Source organism: Cibotium barometz, chromosome 8, assembly GCF_041138505.1.
Source record: "Cibotium barometz isolate CiBa-2024 chromosome 8, ASM4113850v1, whole genome shotgun sequence".
NCBI classification, from domain to species: domain Eukaryota; kingdom Viridiplantae; phylum Streptophyta; class Polypodiopsida; order Cyatheales; family Cibotiaceae; genus Cibotium; species Cibotium barometz.
Window position 1 is genome coordinate 28496119 of NC_141053.1, and position 14241 is coordinate 28510359.

The window sequence follows — 14241 nt, forward strand, 5'->3', positions numbered from 1 at the left end:
AAGGAATGGGCGGTGCAAAAATGCAGCCTCATGGTGCAAAAATGCAGCCTCATGGTGCAAAATCGATGAGGGAATGTGGCCACAAGAAAGAGCTCTATGTGATGCTTGAGAGCTTGGGAATGATAGCCCTAAGTTTTAGTAGGCAGCATAGGAGGTGTGTATGATGCAACTTCAAGAAAGAAGAGGGAATGTGGCCAAGAAAGATCTCTATGTGATGCTTGAGAGCTTCCCCTAAGTTTAATAGTCATAGGAGGTATGTATGATGCACCATAGCCACATGGAAAGCTTCAAGAAAGATAAAGAGCTCTATGTGATGCTTGAGAGCTTGCCCTAAGTTTAGTAGTCATAGGAGGTATGTATGATGCACCATAGCCACATGGAAAGCTTCAAGAAAGAAGAGGGAAGAGTAAAATAGGTGAGATCCATAAATTTCTCCCCAAACTTCTCCCAAAGTTACACGCACACACACACACACACACACACACACACACACACATGTAGCCACCTCACTCCTTCCTCTCTCTCTCTCTCTCTCTCTCTCTCTCTCTCTCTCTCAAACTATAGAACCTTGGTCTTTCACTCCCTTTGCATGTGTCTTGAACTTTGTTATTGTTGTAACCTTGTAATCTTCCTCACTATCTCTTGCACACATCTTGTCTAAGAAATCGTGAGCACTATATTACTCTTACTATTTCAAAAAATTAAACCACACACAACACTAAGTCAAGCTTTATCCACATACATTCTCCTTTAAAATTTATAACATGTAACACACACACACACACGCACGCACGCACGTACGCATGCACAAAAGCAAATCATATTAGATTTTGTACAAGGCCTGTGAGACACAATGCATAAAGATCATGTTAAACTTGATCTAAATCTATGGTCTATAAAAAGAGAAAACATATTACAAATTAACTAGTAGGTCTATCATATAAAAACCAAAGAACATATTACAAATCAACTAGCAAGTCTAATATATAAAAAGAGAAAACATATCACAAATCAACTAGTAGGTCTATTACTAATCCTCAACTAGGAGGTTTTTAGAAGGCTAAAGTTACCTATTAGACATAATGCATAAGAGCATGTTGATCTTGAGCTAAATCTATGGTCTAAGAAAATAGAAAACATATTACTAATCACCTAGTAGATCTACAATGCCAAGGATCAAAACCAATCATATGGGGTGTGGTTTTTTTTTGGGTGTAAGAGAGAGATATACATATAAATATAGTAATGAAGTATTGGAGTTCTCATTAATTTATCTTAAGCGGGAAGGGCGTATGGAGGTGTCCGTATACAGGTTTGGCAATCCATGTAGAGAACATGCATATTGTGTGATGCTAGGCCGAGTACCAAGCTTATGTAGGGAAGTGCCAGTCAAGGAGTGCGCATGTAGGTGTGGCAATATAGCAGCACACTAAAATCAAATTTTGTAAGGTACTTTATTAGTTGGGTCTCGTGTGCAACATTACTCACTTGCTTTGTCTATGCCTCTCTACACAAGACAAGTCGGTGGCGAGGAAGAAGGAGCGTACGCCTAGCCGTAGGGGATGGAGATTTTTTTTCCACGAAATAGAAAGTTATCAATTTGCCTAAGGTTTTCACCTTTATCATTATTTAAGGCCAGCGATTGCTTGGATAGGAGAGCAAGACATATGTGATGAATATAAGTATTAAAATATTAAAATGGTGAGATGCCAGTCCAGTGCTCACATAACCCGGTTTGTAGTGTTATTTTTCCGGCTGAAATTTAGAAATCCTGGTTAAAATTCTAAATTGCTTTTAATTTTAAGGGATGAAATTTATACATTTTAGTTATAAATCCAGACATTTGTATGATTTTGAAGTCTAAACCCAGGTTAAGCCTATGCATTGCCTTTAATTTTAAGGGTTGAAAAAAACATTTTTTTTTCCGAGCAGTGCGCCAGTCAGCCAACTTCTTAATGTATGAGCCTGAGGTACCGTAATCTTAATGAATCCTCCTTAAAGTGTTATTAGAAGAGAGAGCTAGCGATGTGTGCAGTAGATGGCTAGCCTAGCAGGCGAGTTTTTTAGCCAGGCATGGTAATAGCTGCTGGGAGAGTCTCGCTTTATGGCCGGCCTCATTGCCATCCAGACATTGGCCGTACACAGCCTCTCGGAAGATTTGAGCTTGCCGCCATAACGTTATGCAGTGTAGTTTTCGACATACTAGACTCAGGAGAGCACATGGAGTGTCGTACAGTGGACCGTCATCATTAAGGGACGGTACCAGAAGGGCACATGAACTTCTTCACATTAGGTTTAGGGCTGCGCATGGAGCATGTTTGTATCAAACAGTGCTGACAAGAAGGACCAGAAGTTTCTTCACAGAAGGCTCAGACGAGTCCATGTACCTGCATAGAAGCTTGGATGCAGAGCAACGGATGGTGGCCTTGGATCATATCAGCTTTCCCTCCATCGAGAAATGTCCTGCCTTGCTGCAGTGGTGTGGGAAGGTTACTGCAGGTATGTCTGGGATGCTTATCCATGATCACATCATAAAAGATGGCCTTGAACATGCTGTGGTCCTTCAAAATCTCTTTGTACAGATGTATGCTCGCTGTGGACTAATGGGTGATGCTCGCTGCCTTTTTGCATCAATTCCTTACCAGGATGAGTTTTCATGGAACTTTATGATCAGAGCATGTAGCCAGCATGGAGAGAGTATTGAAGCCATGCAACTCTTTGAGATAATGCTAGGTGAAGGGGTGTTGCCAAATAAGTTCATTTACACCAGCATCCTTTTGGCATAATCTATCCGAGAAGTACTCTCCCAAGGGGAGCGCTTGCATCCTCGTATCATTGGTAATGCATTTGATTCAGATGCTTTGTTAGGAAATACTCTTGTTAGCATGTACTGCAAGTGTGGAAATCTTGATGATGCAAGGGGGTTGTTTGACAGGTTGAACGAGCAGGATGTGGTGTCATGGAATGCCATGGTTGCAGCCCATACTAAGCGTGGGCAGGGGAAAGATGCCCTTTATTTCTCTAAACAAATGCAACAAGAGGTTGGGGACGGTGCTCCTCTTATCAGACTGTGAGAAACATAGGTTCCGAGGGCTGCGCCCAAACTCTGGAAGATGCCAAGGATCCTGTTCCCTGAGTGCTAGTAGCAACTCCTCCCATGCAGAGAACTCTGCGCCTGAGACTTCGGCCGTGCCTCCTCCGAGTTTGTCCTCTACTGGCTCAATCATGTTACAGTCTCCACCCATGCACCAAAAGTCAGCCTGAGGAAGGGCCTGGCGGATTGTGCTCCAGAAGATGGCTCTACCTGGCGACGTTCGGGGCATAAACATTGAGGAAGTCCATGCGATCCTCTCCAATCATAATGTTAACCCACTGTGCTCGCCCGGAGACTATGACACATGAGCTTATCAGCCAGCAAGAGTTGCTCACTGACAAAAATACAAACTCCTCCTTGTGTTCCTGAGGGGCCAAAAGAGGGAGACCTAAAAGTGTGACTCCTGCCTGGTAAAATCTTTCCGCAGCGGGGCTGGTACGCCCCTCGGAAAGGTGGTGCTCCTAGAGGAAGAGAATGTCCATGGGTTCCCCAATTGTAGCTCTGTGGAGCTCTCCTCTAAGGACGCCTCGCCTCTGAAAGCACTGAGGCTTTGCTAAACCCTGAATGTTCCATGATGCTATCCGCATATCAATCTCTGTGGAAGACGAAACTATCAGAACTGCCCTCTACTCGAAGAGTCGTGGGCGTGGGTTTAGATGGGAAATAATCACAAGCAATTCGGGGGCGAAGGCGCACCAAGTGGGTTCAGATCCAGATCCTGTCCTCCAGGTGTCGCCACTTTGACCAAGCGCGAGAGTAGGCATACTCTGAACTCCATCGATCACAATGGAGGTATCTATAAGAAGGTGGGAGAGGTATTGCGCGATTGAGATATGTAGGAACACAAAGAGCAACACCTCCAGGTTGGAGGCCATCACCTCCCCGTCTTAGTCTCTATGGCCTGAGCCTCTGAGCTCCATCCTAGCCAAGGGCTAGAGGTGGGTGAGCACGTCGGTGATGCGAAGATCATAAAGATGGTGTGAAAGCTCAACTGCCTGTCCGTGGATGGCGGCAACCATCGATTCCGAGTTCCACTCCATATCCGGGGCTGCACACAAAAGAAAGGAGGAGATCATCGTGCCACTCTCTGACGTAAAAGGTCTGGAGTGATGAAACACCACACATCCGAATGGGAGCTATTGTGTCCTCACAAATATGCCTTCCGTCGGAAGACATTGGAAGAAACTGTAATCCAGAGGCAACCCGAAGATCCTGGTGGGCCCACTTGGGGACTCTGGCGGGAGAGCCCTCACCAAGGAAGCGGCTCTGAGAATCGATGAAGCAAGCTGCGAATGAATCTCGCCGACTGTCTCTGCTTTGGGTTGGGTGCTATTGGAGGGTGACAGGAGTGCTTTGGAGAGGCGGAGGGAGGGGGGAGTGCGGGCTTAGAGGAAGAGGATGGGGCAGAGGGGACTATTGCGGGAAGAGTTGGAGGCGAGGATGTAGGAGGAGGAGAGGGGGGGGGATGAGGAGGTGGAGGGGGGGTGGGGGGGTGGAGATGAAGGAGAAGGGAGCGGCTGGGGGTAATCCATCGGAGAGGGAGGCTACTAGGAGGGGCTCGTTGGGGGTTCAGTGGGGCCAGCTCGCCTCACTAGAAACTGCGAGCCGCATCAGGAATCTCGTCGGGGATGCGGCCGCCAAACCGGAGGGGCTCGAGGGACCCTCGTCGTGACTAGAGGGGACCCATTGCTGACGGGTGGGTGCTGTGATAAATGCTCGAAATGGTTCTCTGATAGAACCGAATCCTCCATTACTTTGCCAACCTGGCACGCACGGTGGCGGTGCTCAGCTTTGGTAGTCGGCTGATGGCATGGGCGCGGGCCAATAGTCCACCACTCTTTGGCAGTAGGGTCGTCCACGGTTGGGTCCTGGTGCTTCGCTACTTGAGAGCTTACCTCTCTCTGTGCCCCCTGGTGAGGATCTGAACGTGGACCCGAGATGGGGGGAGGGGGACCGCTGGAGGCGGTCTCTTGGATTGGCGCCGAGGGCAAGCTCTGGCGAGGTGGCCCATCTACCTGCAAATGAAACATTGGCCCGGAAGGTCAGAGTATTCCACTCGTTGGATGATGGGGTCGCCCCAAAGGCATGGGATAGATATGACACGAGGCACTGTCTCCGGCGAGGCAATACAAATGCGAAGGGATGGAATCCTGGTCGCCCGTGTGAGAGACGAGGTAGCAATTGGGGGGGGATTCATCACTCTCTCAATGGCTCCACCGATCACCGGGAGAAGAGGAAGGTATCCATTCCTGAGGCCCGTGAAGAAGAGTGTCACTGGGAACCCCGATTCGCTAGCCAGTGGGTTGGACATGGGGTCGAAGCCGTGCTATTGTCACCGTGTAAAGAAGGGCCTCGGCTGCATGACTCGATCTGACGCCGCTGGTGAGTCGAACTCAACCTGGTAGTAGCCACGCCCACGAAAGAGTGCACAGAGTGGAAGCAAATAAGCACTAGAGTGTAATATGCAGCGGAAGTCTTTGTATTGGAGGATCCTGTCACACAAATGCTCACACCGTCTTCTATATCCTGAGTTTCGTGATTTAGCAATCCACTTTAATACTTCAAACTTCAAAGAGATGAGAGAGAATATATGAGAATCGCACACCAGATTGGGTCCCAAATTACCCACTGAAGAGCCCCCTATCTCGTTAACGAGATAGTATTTGCTTTATTACTTTAGAGAGAATGACTATGGACTGTAGATAAGCCAAACGCAAGATCTCGGAGGATCGGAAGCCTAGCTGAACTGTACACGGCTGTAGAAACACCTCAATAAACTGATCTCGAGCCTATGCACTCTTCCTAAGGGCGTGAGGAAGGGCTGCACACCTGAGGCTGAGAAAGGATTGCGGTGAACTGTTCTAAGCTATGTAAATATGCTGAAAATGCTTATGAGTGATATGTTACCTTCACCAGATGACTGTAGCATGTATGGATGATGCACAGAAGGCGGAGGAACTGTTGTAGAACTGCTGTAGAACTGAAACGCAAGGTAAACTGTTGTAGAACTGATGCAAGACTGAAAACGCAGGCTGGACTGGACTGAACTGCAGCCGGCTCTTTGGGTGAAGAGGGTGGTTGCACAAGCCCTATCAGTTGTGAATTTCTTCACGAAGAAGGTGAAGGTGCTCACTATGTTTCGTGAGCGAAGCGACTTGGATTTTAAGAAGTCCTCAAGCACGCGGTTTGCGTGTATGTGGCTTCTCTTAGAGTGGCTTTACGACGTGCAACCGAAGCTCTAGTTATCGTGGTCTCCCCGGATTTCGTCGCATGGCTAAGAGAAGAGACGAGGACTAGTGCAGACGATGCCCGAGCCATTCTACGGCTATGCATGAGAGAGTCCTTTTGGCACGAGGTGCGTGCTATTGTCATTGTGCTGACTCCCTTGTATAGGGTTTTGTGCATGACCGACATGGAGGGCTCCACATTGGGGCTGCTCAGCTACTTTATGCGAGAGGCCCTAGCCACCACCGTGCTTGATGAAGAGGACCCCGACATTCCTATGGAGGGGATTAGGTAAACTTACATGGGCCATCTCGATTCTCCTTCTTGTTCTTTCTTTTTACCTGTTTCAAATCTCTCTCTTATTCCTTGATACTTAAATTTTAATACTTATTAACCTTAAAGTGACCCTTTTGCATTCTAGGGATCCGACCGAGCCTCCACCCACTCCACAACGGCGATCACAAAATGCAAAAAGAGGGTGTAGAACGAGATGTGGTCACCTTTTTGGGTCTTCTCAAGGCTTGTACTAGCATTGGATCCATAAGACAAGGCAGGGTGATACATGGGCATCTAATTGAAGTGGGATTGGAATCAGATGTATCGATTGGGAGTACCCTCATTGACATGTACTCCAAGTGCAGATGCTTGAAAGAGGCAAATAATGTGTTTGACCAACTAACAAATCGAAATATAGTGTCGTGGGGTGCAATGATTGCAGGATGTGTAAGAAATGGGCATGGGGTAAGAGCTTTGGAACTTTTTGATAAAATGCTACAAGAGGGTGTAATTCCAAATGAAGCCATACTTCTTGGTGCTTTGAAAGCATGTGGCAGTATAAGGGTCTTAGAGCAAAGTAGGCTGATACATGACCTACTTGTTAAAAGTGGACTTGCTTCAGGTGTGATTATCGGCAATACCCTTATTGATGTGTATGCTAAATGTGGGGTGCTAGATGAAGCACACAAGATTTTTGATGCCTTGCCAAATCGTGATACTGTGTCATGGAGCATACTGATATCAGGATATACTCTGCATGGACACAATTTTCATGCTCTTGAACTGTTTGAGAGAATGCGAGAAGAAAGCATGATGCCAGAGAAAGTTACATTTTTGGGAATCATTAAAGCTTGCAGTTGTAGAGGAGCCCTTAGGCATGGAAAACTACTACATGATTGCATGGTTAGAAGTGGGCTTACATCGGATGTTGTAGTGGGAAACTCTCTTATAGACATGTACAGCAAGTGTGGCACCTTAGAGGATGCAGAGAAAGTGTTTATTAAATTGCCAAATCGAGACGTGGTGTCATGGACTACGTTGATGTTAGGACTTTCTCACAATGGTCACCATTTTGCTGCAGTCAGACGTTTTGAGCAAATGTTAAAGGAGGGCATTGAACCCAACAAAGTCACATTCTCATGCATAGTGAATGCATGTGGCAAGGATAGTTGCCTGGAGCATTGCAGAGTGATACACGAGCTTGTAATCAGAAGTGGGCTTCAATCTGATGTGGCTATTGGGAATGCCCTTATTGACACATATGCAAACTGTGGAGATCTACATGATGCACGAAAGGTTTTTGATGGGATGCCAAATCGGAGTCTGGTGTCGTGGAGTGCAATGATTTCAAGGTATGTCCAGCATGACCATGCGCTTTTGGCCCTTGAACTCGTGCAAGAGATGCAACAGTGCCACATCAAGCCCGACAAAGTCTTGTTTTTGTGCATCTTGCAGGCATGTGGTAGCATAAGGGCCATTCAACAGGGCCGGCTCATACATGATGGAATAATCAAAACTGGACTAAATCTTGACACAATAGTTTGCAACACTCTTATTGCCATGTACTCTAAATGTGGTAGCCTAGAGGAGGCTTGCAAAGTGTTTGATGGATTGGAAAGCCGAGACTCACTGTCATGGGATGCAATAATTGCAGCATATTGCCAGCATGAATTGGGATTTACTGCTCTTGAGCTTTTTTGGAAAATGCAAGAAGAGAGCATTGAACCAAAGGTAGGCACCTTCTTTTCTATCTTGAAATCATGTGGCAGCTTAGGAGCCCTGGCACATGGCAGGGTGATACATGATCACATCATAAGATGTAGATATGAATCTGAGGTGGCAATTGGGAGCACACTTATTGACATGTATGCCAAATGTGGAAGCCTAAATGAGGCACACACATTGTTTGACATGGCTCGTGATAATGATGTGGTATCATGGGGTGCTATAATTACCGGGTATGCTCAGCATGGGCATGCTTTTGACGCTCTTGAATTTTTTGAGAAAATGCTGCAAGAGGGTATTAAACCAAGCAAAATTGTGTACACATGCACACTAAAAGCTTGTGGGCTTGTGGGTGCAATAACGCATGGTAGGCTGATACACGAAGAAGTATTGAAAGCTGGATTTGAGTTTGACAGTCTTTTAGGAAACACCCTAATTGATATGTATGCGAAATGTGGCAGTCTTGAAGAGGCTCGCAAAGTGTTCGATGTATGGCAACATAGAGATGGGGTGTCATGGTGTGTTATGATTGCAGGTTATGCACGGTATGCTGACAGCACAATGGCCTTACAATGCTTTAATGATGCGAAGCATCAACATATGAAAACAGACGTGACGATGCTTGCAAATATGCTTGCTGCTTGCAGTCATGCAGGTAGACCAGAAGAAGGTCATGGCTACTTCAAATCTATAAGAGGTCATTTCAGCACACCGAGTGTTGAGCATTATGGTTGTTTGATTGACCTTTTAAGCCGTATAGGATATTTTTATGTGGCTAAAGACTTGCTTCAAACAATGCCAAGCATACCAGATAACATTTTGTGGACTTCCTTGCTCGGTGGCTGCAGAACCCATGGGAAGTTAGAGCTCGGAAGACAATGCTTTGACCATGCTGTGGATAGGGATCCCAACAATGCTTCCGCTTATGTCCTCATGTCAAACATCTATGCTGACGCTCGCACTGGTTAACATTACTTCCGATGCGCAGTTGTGACTTTTATACCACTGTTTGTAATTGTACCATGCACTTTTAATGCAAATAAGATTATGGTATCTAGCCGAGCCTATGACATGTATTGCCGGCTATGATCGAATTTCTATATCCATAGCATAGGTATTAGCTTCACTTGCTCTTGGGCCGTGGAACATACCATGGGCGGCGTAAATATGAGGCCAAGTATATAAATCTTTTCAATAATGAGAAAGGACACAATCCCATAAGCATTATTGAGTTTTGAGTTGTTCCTCTTCTTGGGCTCTAATAGCTTGCATGTTTGCTGCTCTTTTGTGTTTAGAATGCTTGCTTGTGGCTTGTGTAGGCATTGGGGTGCTTGCTTGCTTGCTTGCTTCTCTCCCTCTCTATCTTTTTCTCCATCGTTGTCACCCTCTTTGCTGCTCTTTTGTGTTTAGAATGCTTGCTTGTGGATTGTGTAGGCATTGGGGTGCTTGCTTGCTTCTCTCCCTCTCTATCTATTTCTCCATCTTTGTCACCCTCTTTGCATGCACATAGGCATTGAGGTAGAGGGTGAGCTCTCCATAGCTCCTTCCCTCTTTGCTCCTTACCCAATCAAGAGAGTGACACCAATGGCAAGGTTGAAGCCCCTAGCTTCCTGACAAAGAGGGGCTGGCAACTTGTTTGCTGGCTATCACCCAACCTTGGTATTAACCCTTGCATTAGGCACTTCTCCCCATTGTGCAAGGCATCAAGAGCTCGCTATTTGGTGGAGAGTTCATTATCGTGTGAAATGGATTATGGGCTATATAATTGGATTTTTGGCTCGTTTGTGAGAGGGTGCCTTTGTGGGACTCAACCTTGGGAGTGGGGTCTCCCAAGGGCTTAGCTACTAGTGTGACAATCGTGAGGATTGGGGGTGCATGGTTGAGACATGCATGCCTTGGAGGTGTGGGCTACGTTGGGGTTGCATTGGTCTCTAGCTTGGGGGTGGCTTACCATTATATTGGTTTTGGAGCCTATGGTTGTCACTCGGTCTAACCTTTAGAGGTCAAAATTGCTTCTCGTGTGTGACCATCCATACCTTTGTATGGCTAATGATGATTGTCTTGAGAGCTTCGATGTCTACTCTCGTGACGCTTTTCCCTACTATAGCTATAACAATATCGAGAAGAATCCTTGGGAGGTTGGTTGTCTTGAGAGGTTTGATGCTTGCTTTGATGCGTAGCCATGGCCCGTAACGATATTGAGAAGAATTCTCACGATGATGGACATGGCGATCTTGCGAACGTCCCTCATGATGATTGTTGAGAGAGACTTTGGTGTGACTTTTTGTGTCCATGTGAACAACTAGATGGCAAGGATTGCAGTCCTTCGCATTGGGGAAAGGGTTGGTGGGGTAGGAAAGCAGGTATACCAAAAACGAGATACTCTTCCCAGGCCCAAAGAAGAACCCAAACACAATACTGAACCAAAGGGAGTCCAAACAATGACTATTCCCCTTCGTTGTAGCCTCTCCTAGAAGTTACGACCTCTATCCTGTCTTTTTCCGAAAACAACATCCTTCTATTAGTTAATTAAAAACCACCCTCAAAGGCTAGATACAAACTCGTCTCCATGTACGAAGCGAGGATCAAAGAACAAAATAAGGGGGAAGGATGCACTTCTCCTCTGGCTGGCCGCTCTACGAGGAGAAGGCTATCTCATACTAATACAAGGGACAGGGGAGGGAATAATCACACATGTGGTTTGTAGTGCCAAGTGGGCTCACCACCACTATCTATGAAAAAAGGACCAGGTCGCCAGACCCTCAAGAAGGCTTCTCGGCGCTTCCGCATATGGTCAGAACCACCCTGAAGCTTCCCCCATTGTCTACAGAGGGTATGAATGATGTCGAGCTAGATGCTCGTGATGGACTCCAGAGGCGGAGTGTGGGTGCCTTAGATGGCTTCGCTGCATCGAGCTCTCCAGATGTGCCATACAGCAATGCTTCTACAAATCTCCCATCTTTGGCTTGAACCAGGATTCCAGTGACCAGTAGATGGGGTTGGGACTGGCATTGTCGAGATGCGAAGGTGAGAGACCTGAAGGGCTAGCCCCCCACCTTCCTCCTCATAAGCCATGACCACCTTGGCCTCAGTGGCCCAGGCGACAGTGCTCCATGTAATAGTATGGGGAGAGGCCCTCTCCATAGTGAAGATGCAGATAATTTGCCGAGCCTTTGGTCCATCCCAAAGACAATGTCGCTGAGACTCCTGGGGATGGCCACATCTCGGACATGCTACTGGTCTAGCGTCGATGGCCAACCATGTGCCAACCGCCAAACTCCGATGAGCCAACAACCACAAAAGCGGGTGATCTTCCGATGCCAAAAACTTTCCCAGAGCCTCTTCCTGAAATCTGAAAGCACAGTGAGCCTCAAGAGGCCCTGAGACTGCCAGTGTCCTATTGCTGCTCGACCTTGGGCATCTAGACCCTATGGCCTAGCCGTGTGGTGTATGCAAAGAACGAGATACCCAGAATCTCCTCGTTTGCAGGATCACACCCAAGTCCTCTCCCCTGGGCCCCATTAGAGGCACGTGATGGGCCAGCTCTCCCAAATCCATAAATGTCAGAATCTCTCCCTGGCCACTTTGGCCAGAGGTGGGTCTATGTGCCACTCATGTGCATGAAATCCGATCACCCTCACCCTCTGTAACGTGCATCCCTTGAAGTCCTCCAAGAGGGGCTCTAATCTCACTAATCTGCCATGAGGTCCAATCGAAAAAGTGAGCAATGCAATGCAGAGCTCTCATCCGCACCATGAATTGGTAGGAGAATATCATGCCTGGTAAACACTGGGGGGAAGAGGGTCACGAGTCAATGTTGAGGCTGACTCTGTCTCTGCCTCGAATCCCAACCAGGCCTCTCTCTTGAGCCACTGGGGAAGCTATCTGAATGCAAGCCAATCTCCAAGAGACCTAGCAAGTGCCATGCTCAAAGCTCCCTAGGATACATGAGGCCGAGCCCCTAGGATGTGACCCACTAGGTAAACGGATCGGGGGGTTCCTAATCAAGGGCTGTCGAAGACACTCCTCGGAGGCTACCGGAATTGACTACTAGAGGGCCGCGGCCTAAGGTGATCCCATGCTTGTAATAGGCTTGTTGCAAATCTGTTCTTGAAAGCTAGGCTAAAGCCGTGGGTTCTTATCTCCATAAAGATCCATCTAGTTCTGCGGCCAAGGCCCCCCCCAAACTCCATGTATAGGTTGAAATCCTAGCCAGGAGGAAATCCTTCCATGGCTCACTGCATTTGTGGTGTGGGGATCGAGATGCTTGCTTGCTTGTGGATTGTGGTGTAGGCATTGGGATGCATGCTTCCTTCTCTTCCTTCGCACTACCTTTCTGCCACCCACAAGTGGGGCAGATTGGCTAGTGTGAGGGCCCTTATAAAGGCCATGATCCACCCGAGTTCAAGTCCCACCGTTGGTCGTATATGCCCTCGTGTTGCATTCTATCGACGTTAATACCTCTCTCTCTCCAAGTGTGTGTGTGTAATAAAAGAGGACCCTCACACTACCTTTCTGCCACCCACAAGTGGGGCAGATTGGCTAGTGCGAGGGCCCTTATAAAGGCCATGATCCACCCGAGTTCAAGTCCCACCATTGGTTGTATATGCCCTCGTGTTGCATTCTACCGATGTTAATACCTCTCTCTCCTAGTGTGTGTGTGTGTGCAATAAAAGAGGACCCTCACACTACCTTTCTGCGACCCACAAGTGGGGCAGATTGGCTAGTACGAGGGCCCTTATAAAGGCCATGATCCACCCGAGTTCAAGTCCCACCGTTGGTCGTATATGCTCTCGTGTTGCATTCACATAGGCATTGAGGTAGACGTCAATACCTCTCTCTCTCTCTCTCTCTCTATCTTATTCTCCATCTTTGTCACCCGAGACGTTAATACCTCTCTCTCTCTTTCTCTCTCTCTCTATCTTATTCTCCATCTTTGTCACCCTCTTTGTCATGCACATAGGCATTGAGGTAGAGGTTGAGATCTCCATAGCTCCTTCCCTCTTTGCTCCTTACCCAATCAAGAGAGTGACACCCCTAGTGGCAAGGTTGAAGCCCCTAGCTTCCTGACAAAGAGGGGCTAGCAACTTGTTTGTTGGCTATCACCCAGGCTAACCTTGGTATCAACCCTTGCATTAGTCACTTCTCCCCATTGTACAAGGTATCAAGAGTGGCTTGCTACCTGGAAGAAGTGCTCTAACAATCAGCTTGCCCAACAGGTAATGGCTCTGAATGGAGGGGTCGATGATGCCCAAGCCCGCTCTGTGGCGTGGCTGTATGATCACTCTCCAGGCCACCTTGGCCTGGGCAGGCTTCCCGTTGCTTTTACGAGCCCACAAAAAAGATGCAGATTAGTCGTTGAACTTGACCGATGTAGGCTCGGGAGAATGTAGCAAAAGAAGTAACATACCACATGGTGGCAAGAACTTGGTTCACAACCACCACTCGGTTCGGCTAGGGAAAGCCTCATTGAACTCCAATATAGAGGCATCAAACTGGAGTACCCCTCAAGATCCACTAGAAAGCCTCAACTGGATGCCAAGTCGGAGCAGGCGGAGAGCCAACCCAAAATCCACACAACTTGTGCCAGTTGATCTCTATCGCTCGTGATGTGTGACAGAAGATCTCTATCGCCTCTGCAAATCTCTGAAGATTCCCCACATCTCTGGATAAGTATGCTGTTGTGTCATTTGCGAACTCTGAGTCTAGCAGCTATTCCTGTGTATGGATGGGGAGACACAATCCCTGGAGCCTAGTCTCCTGAGCTGAGAGAAAATTGTTGATAACCTCGGTGACACATAGAAAGAGATAGGGTGATAGAGGGCAGCCTTGCTAGATTGAGCGAGAAAGGGGAAATCTGTCACCTCTGGCTCCTTGAATGAGAACCTAACTATGAGAGGCTGAGTAAAGTCCGGAAACAC

At 47.3% G+C, this 14241-nt stretch overlaps 1 protein-coding gene across 3 annotated transcripts; it reads left to right on the forward strand.

Annotated features, from left to right (window-relative positions):
* Positions 1-1938: 1938 nt before the first annotated feature.
* LOC147636117 (pentatricopeptide repeat-containing protein At3g09040, mitochondrial-like) lies at positions 1939-9375 on the forward strand. 3 transcript variants are annotated; one of them, XM_086801558.1, is made up of 4 exons: positions 2362-2499; positions 2646-2838; positions 6126-6610; positions 6741-9375. In XM_086801558.1, the coding sequence occupies exons 3-4, from the start codon at positions 6574-6576 to the stop codon at positions 9287-9289; spliced, it is 2586 nt and encodes an 861-aa protein (XP_086657684.1). In that variant the 5' UTR covers positions 2362-2499; positions 2646-2838; positions 6126-6573; the 3' UTR covers positions 9290-9375. The 3 variants fall into 3 exon arrangements, with proteins under 3 accessions (XP_086657683.1, XP_086657684.1, XP_086657685.1); XM_086801559.1 differs by lacking the exon at positions 6126-6610; XM_086801557.1 differs by lacking the exons at positions 2646-2838; positions 6126-6610 and having other exon boundaries at positions 1939-2499.
* The last annotated feature ends 4866 nt before the right edge of the window (positions 9376-14241 follow it).

Coding starts and splice junctions, on each gene's coding strand:
- LOC147636117 (XM_086801557.1), top strand. CDS start 2,181: ATGCAGTGTAGTTTTCGACATACTAGACTCAGGAGAGCACATGGAGTG. Junction 2,500..6,740: donor GTGTGGGAAGGTTACTGCAG/GTATGTCTGGGA, acceptor TTTGCATTCTAG/GGATCCGACCGAGCCTCCAC.